The following is a 19,199-nucleotide window of genomic DNA, read 5'->3' as shown; positions in this document are numbered from 1 at the left end:
GTAGCAGATGTGAGGCTGAACTTCCTAATGGTGGTTGTTTAAATTTGTTCTCTTTCTTGAAATAAGATAGTGTGGGAGATATTGAGATGATCAAAGAAATTTGCACCTGGAGGTGGAGTTACCTCATTAGTGACTTCCTGTCCAGAAATCACATTATTTTTGAGGACTAAGGAAATTATTAATACCAGGTCAAAACCTCAAATATAAATTAAGCTCTTACTAAATAATTCTGAAAATTGAATGAAAAGATGAGTGTGGGTGTGTCTGGTATGTCTGTGTTAAAATTTGCAGCTTCTAACTGATCTCACCAAGTTAATGGTGTTATTAATTTGGCATATGAATTTGGTAGTTAACAAACACTTGATAGTTAACAAGCAATTAGTTATACTATTAGGTGGAGCAGGTTAACCACTATGCATACTGTCCTAAACATAGTAGCAGCTTCTTTCTATTCACATGGGAGTCCTGGGCGGGTGAATGGAACAGGGGGGCATGCCTCCTCCATGGAGTAGTAGTTCAAGCAATCAGCATGGAGGAGGCTGTACCATCTGAGCATCTTCAATCCAACCATCCAGATGGGGAAAAAGGTGTGGAGGACTAGGCGAGGGGTTTCTACGAGCCAGACTGTGGAAGTGGCACACATCACTTCCATTCCTGTTCCACAGCCTGGAACTCAGCCACTTGCAGGTGCAAGGGAGGTGGCAAAATGCAGGTCAAGAAGGGGAGCACGTTTTGGTGGGGAACGAGCAATATCTGCCACAGTTGCAAAAAAGAAACTGTGCCCCCACAAATATCATCTTGCTGCCTGTATTTTGAGGCTCAGACCTTGGGGTGAGGTGTTTAGGTTCATAAAAGCATCGTGTGATATCCGCTAAAGAGATAAGGCTAACTGGAAACTGTTTGAGGGGCAGCTAATAGCATAATGGGTTTGATTAAGTGAGGGCTGGAGAAGGGACATCTCAGAAATATGTGCCAGTTGGAGCCCATTTACCCCCTGCTTTTTGTTCCACTCGCAGATGAGGCTCTGGGTCTCCCTGGGAGCCTAGCCTCTGTGGCTCAGGGGTAGCAGTACCCAAACACCGTTGTATTGAATGTGACATGTTTTTGTTTTCAGGAAGCCTTGGAGTGGGCCATGAAGAACCACTTGTGGGGCCACGCTTTGTTCCTTGCCAGCAAGATGGACCCAAGGACCTACAGCTGGGTTATGAGTGGGTGAGTGAGCTGGGCGCTGACAAAGGAGACCATTGGAGCAGAGACTTTTCCTCCAACCCCCAAGGGAGGGGGTGGTGGGGAGAAATGCAGGATGATCAGGGAAACCCTTACACCAAGCATCCTTCCAATTTCTCTTTTCTGACCCAGATGTAGGATATCCCTCCTCTAGGTTCTTATAACCTAGACATAGACACATTCTTTCTACCTGCCTGCTAAATAAACATTTTAATAATATTTCTCAGAGTGTGAGTTTCCAAAAATTCCATAGGTTTCTACAATCTGGCAGTTCTCTTTGGGAGAGGCTATTCTAGATAGTTCCATAGGTGAGGGAATAGGTGACCCCTTCTGGTGAACTGACAGGGGCTTAGTTAGGAGCTGTCTACTGTTTAGTCTTGCAGTGGGGAATGTGGGTGCTGAGAGGAAGGTAAGGATATGGGGAAACAGGAGCTGTGCTAGGAACAGGTTTCATAGGACTGGGAATTGGAGGCAGCAGCCTTCATCTAGGGCAGAGGGACATGATGAGATTGAAGGGATGTTTGGTCAGAGATGCTGACACACCGAGACCGGGACGACACAGGATGGGAGGTTGACTACATGGCCAGAGGTTTGGAACAAGAAGGATTACGTGGAGAAGCTGGGTGTAGGGGTGCTGGAGAAGGGTTTCTGAGTAAGCCCGTTGGGCTGTAGCCAGATCCATGGGAGAGCAGGGACAGATGTAGGGGGGAGGTAAGGAGGGCTGGGGGGCCCTCCTGTAAGGGGCAGGCTTGGATCAGACAGTGAGAAGGACAGTCCCTCAAAATGTTCATCTTCCTGTGTTGGTTGAAGCTGTGAAGCTGTGAAGCTCTCAGCTTTAACTCAAGTTTAAATTGGCCATAAATTGGCTGTCGGGCAGTTGGCTGGGAAGATCACACCTCCCTTCAAGGCTGTCACACTCCCCTTCTGCACCCTGGCATCCATGGATTCTCTTTTCTACCCCAGTCCTCAGTCTTCGCAGGACTAGGAGCGCCTCTGCACATTTCATTATGCTCAGCCTGGTGAGGAGCACTGGAGTTTTATTATGAAAAGCACTCCGAGCTCCCAAGGCAAGGGTGCTATTAAATAAAAGACCGTGTTCTGAGGGATGATTTTCCTTTGGGTTTTGGAAATGAACATCCCACAACCCCACGTTAGAGCATACATCTCTGCTATAGTTTTTTGCCTTGGGCCATTGATTTTTGATGGGGCCCAGTGAATTGTGAAAAATCTCTCTTACTGAGTGTGCTTAAATCTCAAATCAGCGATAGAGCTTATTATATCCTTGTTAAGCATATCCCACGGTTTGTCATCAGCAGGATCATTTCTGGTCCCTGTTCTACGCCTCTTTGGTTACTGGAAATGGCAATTTAGTGCTTGTGAGGAAAAGCACTGCAGAACCAGGCTCGTCTTGAGCCAGAGCAACCAGCTCTGAGAGCTGTGGGCAGGGCACGAGGGGGCTGCTTCAAAGGAGTAGAAGTCAGAGTGGGTGATCTGCTGGGCAGGGGGCCCCACAGAGGGGAGGTTTGGGTTAAATGCTGGGGTTCTCCAGGGATCTATGAAATGTTGGGGTATCATTTCCATGACAAAGAAAGCCTAGAGAAATGGTTACTCCAGAGTTAGGGTGTCAGTGCCAAAGATCAGGAAATAACCCCCAACAGTGAGCTCAATGTGGGGTGTATGGTGGAATGAAGATCTTGCCAAGCCCCCCAGAAATGGGATGTAGCAGAGGCACAACTGACAAGCAAAGAGAAATCCATGTTCCAAAAGAAGCTGCTGAAATCAAATAGAAATGTATGGGAGTTTTGCCCCACTGGTGAGAGGTAAAATGCTCTCTTGGCTTGGCCACCATTAACGGTCACCTCTCTCTCTGCAGCTTCACCAGCACGCTGGCTTCCAACGACCCCCTGCAGACCCTCTTCCAGTTCATGTCGGGGAGGATCCCCCAAGCAGCCACGGTACTCCTTCAATACCCCAGCATCCTAGGGCATTAGAGGGTGGGGAGCGCTTGGGAATGAGGTGATGACTTTAGCGATTTTTATTTTAAACTTTTTTGGGGGGGTGGGTGGGGGAGAGAGAGAGAGAGAATCTTAAGCAGACTTCCCCTGAGTGCAGAGCCTGATGCAGGGCTCGATCTCACCACCTTGAGATCATGACCTGCCTGAAATCAGGAGTCAGACTCTCAACGAACTGAGCCACCCAGGTGTCCCAAGGGGTGATGACTTTAAACTAAAAATAAATAATAATTGTTTGTTAATCACTTATCGTGCACTTGGCCCTGTGCTGAGCACTTTGTTTCATATCGTTTCAGTTAATGCACAGAGGTAGGAATTCTTATCACCATTTTGCAGATGTGGAAACAGGTGCAAAGGTGTAAAATGACCTGAGATCACAGAGCTTGGAGAAGCGGAGCCAGGACTGGCTCAGGTCTGTCTGATTCCAAAGCACGGCTGCCTGCTTTGCGTGCATGGATAGCGAGAGAGCCCAGCGTTCCCAGGCTTCCCAGAGCTAGGTTGCCCTTCTTTCCCACCACCGTGCACTGAGCTGGCAAAGCTGGATATATTCGATTTTACATGCTGTCTAGAGTTGGATAGAGCTCAGAAGTCCCAGACCAGTTTGATGGTTTTCCTATGAAAACAGACTTGATCTTTTTGCCCCAAAGAATCCTTCTTTATCCTGGAAGTCAATAATTTTACTGGGATGTCTCTTAGTGTTGACTGTCTGGGACAGTCATTTTTCTTGGCGCAAAGCATGCTCTTTTAATATCTACATTCATATTGTGCAGTTCAGGAAAGTTTTCTTGAATTATATCTATCTTCAATATTTGTTTTGTTCCATGTTCTGGTTTTCTTTCAGGAATTCCATGTACGTACACTTTCATATATCTATGAATATGTACACATACAAATGCAGATTATATGTCTTTTTCTCTTTAATTAAAAACACTTTTTTGTTTTCTTTCCTTCCTCCTTCCCTCCCTCTCTTTCTTCTTGTCCTTCTTTTCTTATTTCCATCCTGTGTATCCCTTACTGTTTTTTCATCAATGTCTCTTCATTTTTGTGCTCTTGCCATTTTCGTCTTGATTTCTTTGACTTTTCTTCCACTTCTTCCCTGAGTTCTGAAGGTCACATTTACCTCTTCCTGTTGTCCATAGTCTCTTTCTTGGGCTCTTATAACTCAGCTTTAGGTCCTTGCTTCATAAGAAATTGTTTCGTTATTTTACTTAAATTCATGATGAAATGTTTGGTGATACTTCTTTATTCATTTTGTGGTAACAGTTTTCCAGCGAGTATTCTTTCTAGCTTCCATTTATTTTTCCATGTTACTGCCCTTCTTTTATCTGTATAATGAATTTGTACAGATTTTGTGCATATTACTTGACAGGAGTCAAGTCTTCCCTGGGCCAGCTGTTTGTGGTAGGTTTGTGATGTGGAGGGGCCAGGGCCATGCTGCAGGCTACCTGGCATTTTCTGCATGATTAAGAGTGTTCAGTGGGTATCTGTGTAGGCTTTGATTCTTCCCAGGCCAGCGGAGATGACTGTGGGATCTTTTCCTTCTGGAGTTCTCTCTCTGCTTCCTCCTGAACTCACCTCTTTTCAATCTCTACTACTTCTGGCAGCTTTTTCTTATATTTCGAGGTTGAGTTTTTGCTGACACCTAGTTTTAATGAAAATGGACTCCACATTTTTGCTTTTTTTGTTCTTCTTGCTTGGGGACAATTCTTAGAAAAGAAAAGAGAAATGATGAGTTTCATGCCCCATCGTAAAGCCCACTGGCTATATGGGAACACAGAGTGCTCACAATTCAGCTGAATGGCTGTGCACAGCTATGAAATTGCACCATGTCATGAAGCAGGAAATGATGTAATCAATTTACGGTCCATTGGGTCTCCCTGCGATGGTAGAGTTAGCTAAATGCTCCCTGCTTTTAGGTGAGAAAACTGAGAAGTCAGAGGTGATATGCCAATGCACATCTTGGTGCAAACACTAAGTATTTGATCTTAGTGTTTGAGTTTCCTCACATTGTGGCATCCAGTAAAAGGCCAGTCTTTAGTTACTTGGAATGAGTGGGAAAAGCATGGCAACCAGAAAACACAGATGTGGGCTTCTATCACGGGTTAATCCAGAGTCTGCTCCTTACTGCTCTGTGGACTTGGCCTTCTTAATCTCAGAATGTCAGGTTTTCCTATCTCAGAATGTCAGGTTTTCCTCTTTGTGGGCATTTTGATGGCTCACCAATAGAGTTATTGTGAAAATTACAGGAGGGAGAATATCTGAACACATATCAACCACCATGCTTGACCCACTGAAGTTAGTTAGGTATTTGCTGTCTCTCGAACACTTTTTCTCTCCATAGATCTGTTTTACAGTGGGTTTTTTCAGATCACCTGGGGGAAGAGACAGAAGAATGACTTCTAAGTGTTTGTTCTTTTCAGCAAGGATTTTTCTTTTGCTCATTCTTTTCGCTCCAGCAAGAAAGGGCCTGCTTACATGGGGATGATAATAGTACCCAATGCATGTGATTGTTCACAGGAGAAACATTTAGCACCAGGTATGGTTCATGGTCAGAGTGCAGTGAGTGAGAACTGCTCTTCTTGCGATTGACTATCATCATCCCCCTCATTCATGTTGCATCACCCAGATAAACAAAGAGTAACCACTAAGTGGAGTTGGTTAAAGCATCTTTTGTTCCTTGGGATAATTACAAAGACCAAATAGTTACGAATTGTTCTGACTTCCAAATCTTAGTGATTATTGTCAATCTCTTGCTCTACCCATTCTATGTAACAAACTGGAAGATGGACTGACTGGTCTGCAAATCACCTCTTTCCTTTGGCTGGATTTTCATCTGTGTGTGTGTGTGTGTGTGTGTGTGTGTGTGTGTGTGTGTATTTGCACCTATGTGTCATTTATAAAGAGCAAACTAAGTGCGAAGCACTATGCTATGTGCTTTTACCTAGCTATCTTATTTTATTGTCAATACTAACCCTGTTAGGTTGAAATGATGATCTCTACTTAAGACATGAGGAAAAAAGGTTTGAGAAACTTGCTCAAGGTCACACAGCTAGTGAGAAGCAGGACTCCAAGGGGCGCCTGGGTGGCTCAGTCAGTTGAGTTGCCCATTCTTGATTTTGGCTCAGGTCATGCTCTTGGGGTCATGAGATCCAGCCTCACTTGGGGCTCTGTGTTCAGCAGGCAGTCTGCTTGAGATTCTCCTTCTCCCTCTGCCCCCCACCCACAATGCCTCACCCCTGTGCACACTTGCTCTCTTTCTTTCTCTCAAATAAATAATAAATCTTAAAATTAAAGAGAGGCAGGACTCCAGTTGAATCCAGGGCCTGTTTGTTTCTGTGATGTTATGTTTTTTTTTATTGATATTTTCTGTCCTGAAATCCCCCTATATTCAAGAGAAGGGAGGCCCAAGCCCCACCCTTTGTGTGGGGTATTTTTGGCTCTGTATGCACCCTACTGCCCGCTTGTGGAGCTCTGCTGCCGCTGCATTGTCACCAGAGGGAGGAGGCATAGCCCTCAGCCGGGGAACAAGATGAATGGGGTCTGGGTGCTGGGCTGGGCCACCTGGCCTGTCTCATTCTTCAGGTGGCAATTGGAACTCGACTTCTAGGGTTGTTGTGAAAGTTAACTAAGGTGACGTGTGTGAAAGGCCTTTGTAAAACCAGAAAACACAAGCCATTTGGAAAGTTATTAAGGGGCTTAGGGCTCCCCTGACTCCTAACGGGCTAAGTGGATTCTTCCTAGGAGTCAAGGATGTCTTGTCTCCCTTCTCCCACCAAAACATCAGGGTTTGTTGTGTTTTTCTGGGTTTTGTCCCTCGCTGTTGGGATGGGGTGGGGCAACCAGGAAGAAATGTGAAAATCAGGAAGTGATCAACAGTGTCATTTTATTTACCTGTTTCCCGATATTCCTGTGGATGTCCCTATGAGCATGTGTCTGTGTCCCTACCCATCCTGCCAGGAGTCTGACCCTTTAAAAGGAGATCTTGAAATCAACGAAGGGTAGCACCGTGGGCAGTGCACGGGCACATCCCCAGAACTCCAATCTGGGAGACCAACCACTTTTCTTCACCTACATCCTGGCCAGTGCTATCATGATCATTTGTCTCCCATTTTGCCTGTTGTCTTTCAGTGCTGTGGGGACAAGCAGTGGGGAGACTGGAGGCCTCACCTGGCTGTGATTCTGTCCAATCAGGGCGGGGACCTGGAGCTGCACCAGCGTGCGATTATCACCATGGGGGACACCCTGGGTAAGCAGAAGCCAGCCCAGCTGCCCTCATCTCCTCTCGGGCATCTCCAGGCCAGCTTTAAACATCTATCCCGAAGCTTTAAGGCGCTATGCAGGGCCTGCCTGGGTCTGTGCTCTCCGTGTTTGGGGAACTCCAGGGAAAGGAGCATCTTTCTTGCCTCTCCATTTCCCAACATTTTTGCTGCAGGCCAATGCAGGCCAGGCCCCTGAGATTCGAGATTCAGGTTGTGCTGCCGTAGGAAGCAACTCTCAGCAGCTGGCTTTCTATCCCTGGTCAGATCGCCCTGAAGATGGAGTTAACACATGGGGAACCTCGCTGCCTATTATGGTTGGTTGCACGGTGACCCAGCACAGACAGATAGGAAACTCTATTTTTGCCCGAACTACCCTGGGGAATTGTGTGGTTTGTGTTCTCTCTCAGTGAATGTGGCCTTACAAACACTTAGGGGTTATTGGATGTTCCAGATCGGTGGTTCTCAAATTTGGTCCAGGGGAAGAACATCCAGAAATCATGACAGTCTTTATAAACTTTGTGACATATCGCTCTGTTAAACCTGAAGTAGCAGTATGTAGGGTCGTGGGCCAAGTCGGCTGGCACGCTGCTTGGCACCATTAGAAATGGGGGTAGGTTTTGTTTAGTCCTTCTTAGGTGCCAGGCACTGTGCTGGGTAACGTACGCAGTACTTAATTCAATTTTGAGGTCATGGGAAATGTATGGGAGAACATTCTGGAAATGGGAGCCAGTGGGTAATTATGATGATTTTTGTGAGCTCTGGGAAAAGTTTCCTATGTTTGATTTCTGCAGGAGAAGCATTAGTGCCCCAAGAAGCCGAATTTAAAATCTGCTACTCCCCCACGGCCCACTTCTTTGCTCAGGTGTATGCACCTGTTCCTTTTCACTCCCAGGAAGGACTAACATGTTTAGTAAATTCCTCATCACAAATACATGAGGGGAACAGGAATTAGTGACCTATTCTGGCCAAAGAGAGCTGAAATGGAATGTCTGAAGCCAAGAATGTGGGTGGGAGGGAGGTTGTGGTTTACGGCCTCTGACTCCTGAGCCCTCCACTCCTTGACTCCCATGAGGACTCTCCCCTGGGCAACCCCCCCCCCCCCCCAGCCTGCCGTGCCATCTCTCTCTCATCCTGCCCAGAGAGTGGGTCCCCACACGGCATGCTCCATGACTGAGGCTGGCTCTCCTCCTCCTGCAGCTGGGAAGGGACTGGTGGAGGCAGCTCACTTCTGCTACCTCGTGGCTCACGTGCCCTTCGGTCACTACACCGTGAAGACTGACCATCTGGCCTTGCTTGGCAGCAGTCACAGGTACGTGGTCTTCTGGGGATGGGAGTGGGAAGGATGTTTTCCAGGGGATTGGTTTAGCCCTTGCTGGGTTTCACGTTTTCCATCTTCCTGTGTGAATTTCAGCTACAGCTTCTCCCCTCTTCTGGGTCTTTTCTGCAGGGGTCTGGGCAGGGAGGTGCCCAGTGGGTGCTGCATCACACCAGCAGGGGGCCTCAGGCCCCAGTCCTGCTCCCAGAACTGTGCTCCTGTGCCTTTGGGGTGTATTGTGCCCCTCTGACCACTGGGTGGCACCCTGGCTCCATGACCAGAGGTCACCTCTTCTGACTTGTCTGAGCAGTCAGGGCGGCTTGCCTCTGTTACGCAGCCCTGGGCCTGTCTCAGAGTCGGCCCTGGGCAGAACTGGAAATTGGAAGAAGTTTATGTTTACTCCTTACACCCCTACACTGGCTTGGTGCACAAGCTACTCCAAGTCCCACCTGTTACTTATTCTTTGCTGGCCATCACATTAGGCTTTTCACGCAGAAGGATCTTAATAATCCCATAGGCAGTAAATAATATGGACAAAAAGACCAGCTTGCTTCCTAGCAGTCCTCCATGTTTTGGATCTCTCTTCTCCACACCCTGGTCATAGTTAAGATTTCCTAGGCTCTCTTACATGGTGCCAGTCATTTTATTTGCACGATTTCCTTTAATCAATACAAATTTACCCTATCAATAAGGTATGTTTTAAATCTTCTCTTTGTATAGGAGGGAAACCAAGACACAGAGAGGTTAAATAATTTACCTAAGATAGCACAGCTAGTGTGAGGTCACACTGGACTTGGAACCCAGACCATCAGGCTGAGAAGCCCTTACATTTATTCATTCATTCATTCATTCGTTTATTTTTAGTTTAAATTCCACTAGCCAACCTATAGTACATCATTAGTCTCAGAGGCAGATTTCAGTGATTCATCAGTTGCATATAACAGCCAGTACCCTTCACCCAGTTACCCCATCGCCCACCCACCGAAGCCTGTTAACTGTTGTGCCAAGCTGCCTACCTCTGGGGAACGTACAGTCTTACCGCCAGCTCTCTCCGATCGAGGCCTTTGATGGCATATAGTTGGCTTGTCACATCCCATCTGTGCCAAATGCGGCAGTAAATGTGTATGGGTTAATCCGTCTCCCTCTTATACTTGTATCGACCAAGGGCATTTCTGGAGGTAGCCAGGGGTGACCCTGATTTCAAAGACGGAGCTTTTTGTTGGGGCATGTGGAGGGGTCTGGCAGCCCCTTGGATCACAGTTGCTCAGCCCGCTTCCTCCTTGGCTGAATGGACAGCCAGCATAGGGACTGTCATTTGATTTTTGGCCCCATTCCCGGCCACGCCTTCCTTTATCGGGGCTCTTGGGGTGCCGCATCACTCCCTCTTCTCTTTTGTTCAGGCCAGGTGCGGCCTCGCGCAGGTGCACCGTCTAGGCCTTCAGGGCACTAGGTTCGCTCTCAGCATCTTTAAGAGGAGCACCCAGTGCCCCGCCGAGGTGGGAGGGGGAGCAGCTTGCCTTAGGGGACCCTCCAGCAAAGAAGGTGGAGGAACCCGCCTTCCTGCCATCCCTGCCCCCAGCCCGGGTGGTGCAGGACACCGTTCCGTCCCATCCCCAGCCTCAAGGAGGTGGAGCGAGAGGAGGCAAAGCATTCCCTCCGGAGGAGGCCCGAGTGTCTCTCCAGGCGGCAGACCAGGGCAGAAGGACCAGCCCAGGGCAGAAGCCCCACCGTGGATGGGGCAGCTGGTGCCGCCGCCAGGATGTCCCCGCCCCCCTCCTCAATTTCTTTTATTATTGTTCCCTGGTTGTAGTCAAGAGTTTTTGAAATTTGCAACCACCGAGGCTATCCAGAGGACGGAAATCTTCGAGTACTGTCAGATGCTGGGCCGCCCCCAATCCTTCATCCCTTCTTTCCAGGTAACGGCACCCAGGGGAGGCCGCCAGCCGCCGCGTTTCCAGGGGTGCTCTTTGGCACGGAGGGCGGGGCCAGGTCCCCTGCGCTGGGCGCAGGGTGCGGGGGTTCTAGGGCCCGGGGGCTGCCTTTAAGCGGCCGCCCTGCTGCAGGCCCGGGCCTCGCCTGCCCCGGGAAGCGCGCGCCCTGGGCCCCGCTCTGCTCCCCTGGCCCGGGCGGGCGGGCGGCCTGCTCGCTGCGTCCCCTCGGCCCGCGGGGCTCCCGCAGACGCCCCGCCCTCGCCCTCTTCCCGCCCCGCGGGGCTTCCGGCCGGCAGGGGGCGCGCGGGGCTCCAGTCTCTGCTCTGCGTCCTCGCGGCGGCCCTCGGGCTTCTCCAGGGCCTGCTCGGGGTGCGCGGCAACACACACGCTCACACCACACAGCACGTAGTCACACACACACCCCACAACACACACACTCGCCCCATAACATACTCACACCCCACAACACACACAGTCACACTCTACACCCCACACACACACTCACACCCCACAACACACACACACCCACAACACATACACTCACATACATAATCACACCCCACAACACACACACACTCACACTCACACCTCACAACACTTACAGTCACACACACTCACACCCCACACCCCACATACACACTCACACCTCACAACACTTATAGTCACACACACACCCCACAACACATAGTCACACACACTCACACCCCATAACACACACACTCACCCCATAACATACATACACATTCACATACACAACACACACACTCACATCCCATATACACACTCATATCTCACAACACAGTCACACTCACACCCCACAACACACATACACACACACTTACACTCCACACCCCACATATACCCTCACACCTCACAACACATACAGTCACACACACTCACACCCCACAGCACAAGGCACAAAACCAAACCTTGAAAATGACTGAATTAGTTATGATAAGGGAAGTGACCCCATTAGTATCTTCTTCCAGTGTCTTACCGAAGACTGTCCTTCCCCAGCAAAGCCGTGCCAGAGCAGCTCCTTCCAGAATAGTCTTCTCATCTCTCTCTCATCTCTTTGGTCATCCCACCTTTCAGTCACCTCTGGGCTGAGGGTAAGGAGATTAGCGAGTTTTAGTAAGTGTGCTTTAGGTGCAGGCATTGTGCTCTTGTGTTTTTAGAGGATTGTTTCTCATCCCCTGAGGTGGGCACCATTACCCCCATTGTGCAAACGAACGGCAGCTCAGAGGAATTCCATGGTACTGGCTCACATCTCTTGCGTACCTACCATTTGTTCTAAGACCTTTATGTGGTTTATCTAATTTAATCTTTACAACAACCCGGGGTAAATTGTATTATTAGCCCCATATTATAGTGAGGAAATTGAGGCATGGGCAGGTGTGGTGACCAGCCCAATGTGGCACACCAGCGTGGAGCTGGGATTTGACCTCGGGCCTGTCTGATTCCCAGAGCCTCATGCTCCGTCTTGCTCTGCCACGCACGCTTCTGCGAATACTTGCCGGCCCTGCGCCTGAGTCCTTTCTTCTTGAATATGTCCCCCCGCTGGTGCCTGGTCCTAGGGTCTGCACCCACCAGGGTTTCCAGATGGGTGGGCTTCCTGGGAAGAAGTAAGTTGTCTGCGCATTTCCATGGCGACCGGGTCTCCTACGGAGACTGCGCTGATGTGACTCTCATCCCTTTCTCAACAATGCAGGACCTGCAGGCTGGATTTGAAATTGTGCCCATAGCCAGATAGAATGCCCCAGATAGGATGGCACGAGGCCCTCCTTGATATTTGGATGGCAGAGTTAGCGGAAGCTGGCAGTCAGCTGACTTCCAGGAAGTCTTATCTACGCTTCTCTCCTGTCCTGGCCTGGGTGGACGAGTCACTGGCCCTGTTCCTCTTCACAGGTGTATAAGCTCCTTTATGCTTCCCGTCTGGCAGATTATGGCCTCGTGTCCCAGGCCTTGCATTACTGCGAAGCCATTGGCACGGCCCTCCTCAGCCAGGAAGAGAGCGATCACCCTGTGCTATTAGTGGAACTCATCAAGGTGAGTTTCTCAAAGGGTTCTCTGCAGGTGTTTTATCTTTGGTGTTCAGAGAAAGCTATTGTAAAGCAGCTTAGACTCTGCATCCCATCTCTTTTGAACATGCTAGAAAATTGGAGCCCGTGGCTGTCTTTGACCACATATGCATGCCCAGGTGTGATAAGCAGAGTCCTGACACCACACAAAGAAGCAGGCAATGGGCGGAGGGTGGTGGGATCGGGAGCCTGGAAACCAGGCGTGTGCTCTGCCAGAAACTTGTTCTTGCAACTGCTTTTCTGGGACAGTAAAACTGCACGTTACGGAGAACCGTTCTAATTATAAACTCTGGACTTAGAAAATATAGTTTAGTGATTAAAACAGGAAATGATCCTTATTAAAATGCTTTTAAATGCATGGAATATTTTATCACATGTGGGATACGTTTTAAAAAGAAAACAAAAACAAATCAACTTTTAGTTCCTGGGGAAGAAAACAATCAGGCAAATAGTTGTTCCAATTAACTAAAGAAAAATCCATTAGCTGGAGAGTAAAACAGCAGCCTACTGTCAATTTTTGCTTTGCTTTAGATGAGTGTTGGATTCTGTAGCCAACCAATGTGTAGCGCTGGGCCCCCTGGCCCTGGAGTGTCCGCCCGCAGGCTGGCGGTTACAGCGAGCTCAGGGACCCAGAATAGGGGGCCTGGGAATTTTGGGACTTAATGATGGAGTAGAATCTTGCAAGACAAAGTAGTCCTCGACCATCCCTTGGAAGCTGGTTTGAAATGCAGACTTACCCCAAAGATACGGATGCAGTGAAATGCTGGGACACCTGCACCCCAATGTGCATAGCAGCAATGGCCACAATAGCCAAACTGTGGAAGGAGCCTCGGTGTCCATCGAAAGATGATGGATAAAGAAGCTGTGGTCTATGTATACAATGGAATATCACTCAGCCATTAGAAACGACAAATACCCACCATTTGCTTCAACGTGGATGGAACTGGAGGGTATTATGCTGAGTGAAATAAGTCAATCAGAGAAGGACAAACATTACATGGTCTCATTCATTTGGGGAATATAAAAAATAGTGAAAGGGAATAAAGGGGAAAGGAGAGAAAATGAGTGGGGAAAATCAGAGAGGGAGACAGAACATGAGAGACTCCTAACTCTGGGAAATGAACAAGGGGTGGTGGAAAGGGAGGTGGGTGGGGGGTGGGGGTGACTGGGTGACTGGGGGGCACTTGATGGGATGAGCACTGGGTGTTATGCTATATGTTGGCAAATTGAACTCCAATAAAAAAAACAAAACAAAACAAAATAAAAATGAAATGCAAAAAAAAAAAAAAAAATGAAATGCAGACTCTGGCCCTACTCAGAATTCTGGGATCAGAATTAGCATTTTAACAATAGCCCAGGCGGTTCCTGGGAGCACCAAAGTTTGGGAAGCACTGTTAGAGCAGACAGTTGCAGGGACGTAAAGCTGGGTAACGAGAGTTTCTTCTTATATATCTTATTGACCATCTAACACCAAGATGGATTAATTGCTTATTTATGTTGCAATTTTGGGAAGGTAACTGCTGAATTGGCTACCCGTCAATTAATTATCCTTTGTAATCTAATTTGCAAAGGAGTTAACACTGTCCTTCTCTTATTCCCTTATTGCCTCTTTCCCCATGTCTCTTTTTCCTTCTCTCCTCTCTTACCTTCGCCCCTGACCCGGCTGGAAACCTGGCACAGCTAGCAGAGAAACTGAAGCTGTCAGACCCCTTGGTTGTAGAGAGACGCCGTGGAGACAGGGACCTGGAGCCAGACTGGCTGGTGAAGCTGCGCAGGCGGTGCAAGGAGCTAGCGGTGAGTGGGCTGGATCCGGGCCAGGGGCTGAGACCTTTGTTTCTCTCTTTGCTTCCCCTAGGACCCGGTAGCCAGGCACTGACCTTGGCAAATCCCCAACCCTGTGGTGGGTCGTGAAGTCCCCCTGCACCCATGAGGCACAGGTTGACCTGGGAAGGGATGGCACTCAGCCTCCCAGCCACTGCTCCCCTGACTCTGGTGGAAATGGTTTCCTGTGTCTGCCTGTGAGGCCCTGGGGCCCTCTTGCCGATCTCCCTTGCCACCCTTCTCTGTGGTCCTAGAAGATGCATTTTATGACCATTAAAGCTTTCATCTCTCTGTTAGGAACAATGGATCACAGTGGACCTGTGTCACTTTCATGTAATGTAGGGCAATTGCTTAAAAGATTTCCAGGCCTTTCGTTTTTGTTCTGACAAGTGCAAAAGCTGCTGGCAGTAATTGTAACATAATTGGAACAGGGCTACTACCTCCATTCTCTTTTTGCCACCGTCTCTAAAGACAGGACAGGGTGGGGTTTCCAAGGCACCGGTGGCCTGACTCCCACCATGCCCCGTGCACATGGGACTCTGGGCTCCACAATTTGATCCCTCCCACTTTCCCTTTCTTGGGGAGACGATGGATGGCGTTGGTTTTCTGGTCCCTGCCACCTCTGAGCAGGGCTGAGGCCTGGCTCCTGCTCTTGTGCCTCACCCAAGAGCCCTCGGCAATCAGGTGAGGCTCCCCTAACTCACCACTCCCTCTGAAGTTTCTTTTGGGCTTAGTGTTTTTTTTTTTTTTTTTTTTTTTAAGATTTTTACTTATTTATGAGAGACAGAGAGGGAGAGCACACATAGGCAGGGGGAGAGGGAGAAGCAGACTCTCCACTGAGCAGGGAGCTCAATGCAGGTTTCGATCCCAGGATTCTGGGATCATGACCCGAGCCAAAGGCAAACACTTAACCAACTGAGCTACCAAGGTGCTCCTTGGGCTTAATTTTTAAACCATTGTTCCCTGTTCTTGCTTTTCTTTGTGTGGCTTAAAGAGATTTTACTTTATTTCGAATAGCACAAGGTAACAGGAGATGCTGCGGATCCTCATTCTGCTCACTCAGACACTTCGGGAGCCAGAGAAACAGCAGGTACCTGTGCCGATGACCTGACGTGTGAATGGCTGACCCTCGGGACCTGATCATACGAGACACAGAAATGAGAAAACACTCGCCTTGCCCTCCCTGGAGCATGGCCTTGCCCATATAAATCTGATCGGTTGGTCCAGGCACCTTCTCTCCCTACAGCTCTGGCGCGCATCAGGCATCCTGACCCGTCGAAGTTCCCTCATTATGGGAGTTTCTGCCTCACGTTCAGGCTTTCATACTCATTGTAGCGTGTTGTGATCTCACGGTTTCGCCAGCCCTAGTAGCTTCTTCCCAGCTGAATGTATTTCTTGAGGCCACAGATGGTGGATTGTTCATACTTCATGTAGGTGTTGGGGACATAGGAAGATTGATTTTGAGCTATCATTTTTGAGTTTTGAGCATTCAGTTGCTACACACAGGCACCATACATTTCACGATGTTTTCTTTTTTTTTTTTTTTAAGATTTTATTTATTTATTCATGAGAGGCGCAGAGAGAGAGAGAGAGAGCCAGAGACACAGGCAGAGGGAGAAGCAGGCTCTATGCAGGGAGCCTGATGCGGGACTCGATCCCAGGTCACCAGGATCACACCCTGGACTGAAGGCAGGCGCTAAACCGCTGAGCCACCCAGGGATTCCCCCATTTCACGATGTTTTCAACACATCCCTCCTTTCCCTTCAGGCTCCCTCTGGGCATTGGGTTGGGGAGAAAGTATTAGCCCCAGATGGTTCTGTGCCCAGCTACCCCCCTCCTATGGTGGGGTCAGGACAGGGCTTCATCTCTTTACTTCTAGCCCTTTCCCACCCTTTAGCACTTCCTTCACGGGTGAGCAAGGGGAGGGCAGAGAAGGCAGGCCTTGGTTTCTGTTTCTCGGCTTTGCCGCTCTGTCATGGAACCTGTGAAGGTCAGGACTGGAAGGGAACCAGGCTGGGAGTTTTTGAATGATGTTTCTCCTAGGAAGCAGCTATGTCTCTTGTCACCCAGTTGAGCATGTGGGTCAGCAGCACCCCAGCCCCGTGACCTTGGGCCGATCACGGCCCATGTCTAGACCACGGTCCATCTCATCGGCCACATGGAGGAATGCAGCCACGCTCGCTTCCAGGGCCGATGCTCCGACTCTTTAAAAGCAAGCCCATCATGTCTGTGGTCTGATTCAGGTTTTAACTGGAAACTGTCTATGTTTCAGACACCCCAATCCGTTAGGAAATCCTTTTTTAAAAATATTTTTTTATTCATGAAAGAGAGAGAGAGAGAGGCAGAGACACAGGAGGAGGGAGAAGCAGGCTGCCTGCAAGGAGCCTGATGACTAGAACCCTGGGATCATGGCCTGAGCCAAAAGCAGTTGCTCAACCACTGACTGAGCCACCCAGGCGTCCCAGGAAATCCTTTAAAGGAGAAAGCTTATCCAAAAGCAAGAGTGTGGTGTTAAATGAGGTGATACTATCTCTTCTCCCAATATGCTTGTTTAAGGCTTGGAGATCATACACGGTAGTGAGGGAAATCATTTTGTAAACTCTAAGTCATAAGCAGTGAGAGATGTTACATCACACTCATGGCAGCCACATCAAGCAGGCTATCTCTGTGACTTCTTTCCAAAGAGGGCATGGGCAGGAATGGTCCTGGTGTGATGGTCCTTTCTGATGCCACATTGCAGGTCTCAGTTCCTCCTTTTGCTCTATGTCCTCAGAAAGCACTTTCTACCATGATCTTTCGGGACATCCAAGCGACTCAGAAGCCCTTGGGGACCGCTCAGCCTTGTGGCCAACACTGGAGCAGATGGGCCCAGCCCAGCCCAGCCCACAACAGCCCTTTCTCTACCAGCCCGGCTCCCACCCAGCAGGAGGAAGTGTGGGGCAGATGGGTGTCCCAGTGCCTCTTTACTCGGTTGCCGGGACCAGTGGTAGCCTGGCAGCGGTAGTAACTCCTGGAGGAGGAACCTGGGAGGAAACCCAGCAGATGCACCCACCCCCTGGTAAGAGCTATCAGGAAGGCTGGAAACCTGGGGGTGGGGGAGGGCGCTTTGAGGGGAGGAAGGAGAAGAGAGAGGTGGGGTCAGAGCGGATAAGCCCTGAATGGTGGGTGCGGGCCCCACGGATGGCCTACTATTCAGCAGCCCTGGGGCTGGTACTTTGCATGCTCCTGAGGGACATTGTTCCCTTCCTTTGTGGTCTGCCTCTCCACTGGGAAAGCATAACAAGGCCAACAATAGTTACTGTCCCTCCTCTCAATGCAGAGTCCCTAGAAGAGAGGAAGGAGAATGACAGGGACGTGAAGCTGTCATACTGCACCTGAGAGCTCACTGTCAGGGGTTGCTAGCAGAGACCCACTCTTCTGTCCTGCCCCCAAATGAGGTGATGGGAGACAGAGGGGCTTGATGTCAGGGCCCTGATGAGCAGGGCTGAGTGATACCAGGGGAGTGCTGGCAACCAAACAGGAGGATTAGATCTTAGACCTTCTAAGATAGTGTCCTGTCCAGGACAGGAGGCTCAAATGGAGGGGAAGGTCAGGAGGATCCCTGTGATCTAGATCCGTGTGGCCCTGGTTTCCAGGATTCTGAAGGAATGGACTTGGTTCTAAGTAGAGGTCAGGTGACCAGCATGCCTTGGGGCGGCTGGGATCGAGAGGGTTGTGCATGTGGACTTGGCGTTTACGTGACCCACTTGGGATCATGGGCTTGGACCTCCAGCTACTTTGCGATTAGAAAAGCTGACTGCATCCCCTTCCTTCCTCAGGTTAGAGGGAAAAAGCCCAAGTTCCAATCACTGTGTTTGTGTTTTGTGTCATAGTAGAGAACACGGTATCTCAAGGAAGTTTCCAGCATCCTGATGGTCAAAAGGTCGTTTCCAAACCGCAGGTGAGAGGACAAAGCACAGCAGATGCCAATGCCTACTCTGATGCTTCAAGCTTTCTCCAGTGGCCCAGACTTCTTAGCCTTCCTCCACCTGGCTCTAGCTGTCCCTTCCACACTGCACCTTGTTTCTTCTCGTTTCTTTCTATGCCACATCTTGGTGGGAACGGGGGCCATGTTCTTGTTCATATTCAATCCTACCAGCCAGTGTCCATGGGGCGAGGAGCGGCAAGGCTGAGTTTCCTTTTGGCCTTAGAGACCTCTCACATCCACTCCTCACCTTGCACCAGGCACCACCACACCCCTCCCTGTCATGGGAGACTCTGGATGTTTATGTCTTTATTGTAATTTTTACCTCACTGTTTTCTCAAGAAGGATCAATGGCAGCTGTGTCTTTTCTCCTCAGTTAGGCTAGAAGGCCGTGGAGGATGCGGCTCTGTCTCACTGATCCGGCTAGCTAGCTTCCCAATGGATGCACCCTTCTGCCAACAATGGGTATTTGAGCTTTGCCTGGCTTGAAGGGTGCATTGTATACCTTTGATCACATAAATAGTGGCCACTTTGTATACATGTCTCAAGTAGTAGGCGCTGCAAGACCTCAAAAACTTCCATGCTTTCC

The 19,199-nt window shown here is 49.3% G+C and overlaps 1 protein-coding gene across 6 annotated transcripts in view; it reads left to right on the top strand.

Annotated features, from left to right (window-relative positions):
- SEC16B (SEC16 homolog B, endoplasmic reticulum export factor) overlaps positions 1 to 19,199 on the top strand; it is a 56,286-nt gene that overhangs the window by 30,677 nt on the left and 6,410 nt on the right. For 5 of the 6 annotated variants that reach the window (XM_077901798.1, XM_077901797.1, XM_077901795.1 and 2 more), the window contains 10 exons: positions 1,115 to 1,212; positions 3,101 to 3,182; positions 7,368 to 7,485; positions 8,696 to 8,807; positions 10,624 to 10,729; positions 12,653 to 12,793; positions 14,506 to 14,619; positions 15,664 to 15,736; positions 17,420 to 17,704; positions 18,519 to 18,586. In XM_077901798.1, the coding sequence (XP_077757924.1) occupies positions 1,115 to 1,212; positions 3,101 to 3,182; positions 7,368 to 7,485; positions 8,696 to 8,807; positions 10,624 to 10,729; positions 12,653 to 12,793; positions 14,506 to 14,619; positions 15,664 to 15,736; positions 17,420 to 17,704; positions 18,519 to 18,586 (1,197 nt within the window). The remainder of the gene's footprint in view (positions 1 to 1,114; positions 1,213 to 3,100; positions 3,183 to 7,367; positions 7,486 to 8,695; positions 8,808 to 10,623; positions 10,730 to 12,652; positions 12,794 to 14,505; positions 14,620 to 15,663; positions 15,737 to 17,419; positions 17,705 to 18,518; positions 18,587 to 19,199) is intronic. The other variant, XM_077901799.1, reaches the window with a different exon arrangement.

Source organism: Canis aureus, chromosome 6 (assembly GCF_053574225.1).
Source record: "Canis aureus isolate CA01 chromosome 6, VMU_Caureus_v.1.0, whole genome shotgun sequence".
Classification (NCBI taxonomy): domain Eukaryota; kingdom Metazoa; phylum Chordata; class Mammalia; order Carnivora; family Canidae; genus Canis; species Canis aureus.
Note: the sequence above shows the minus strand (reverse complement) of the source record. Positions and strands in the feature narration are given on the sequence as shown.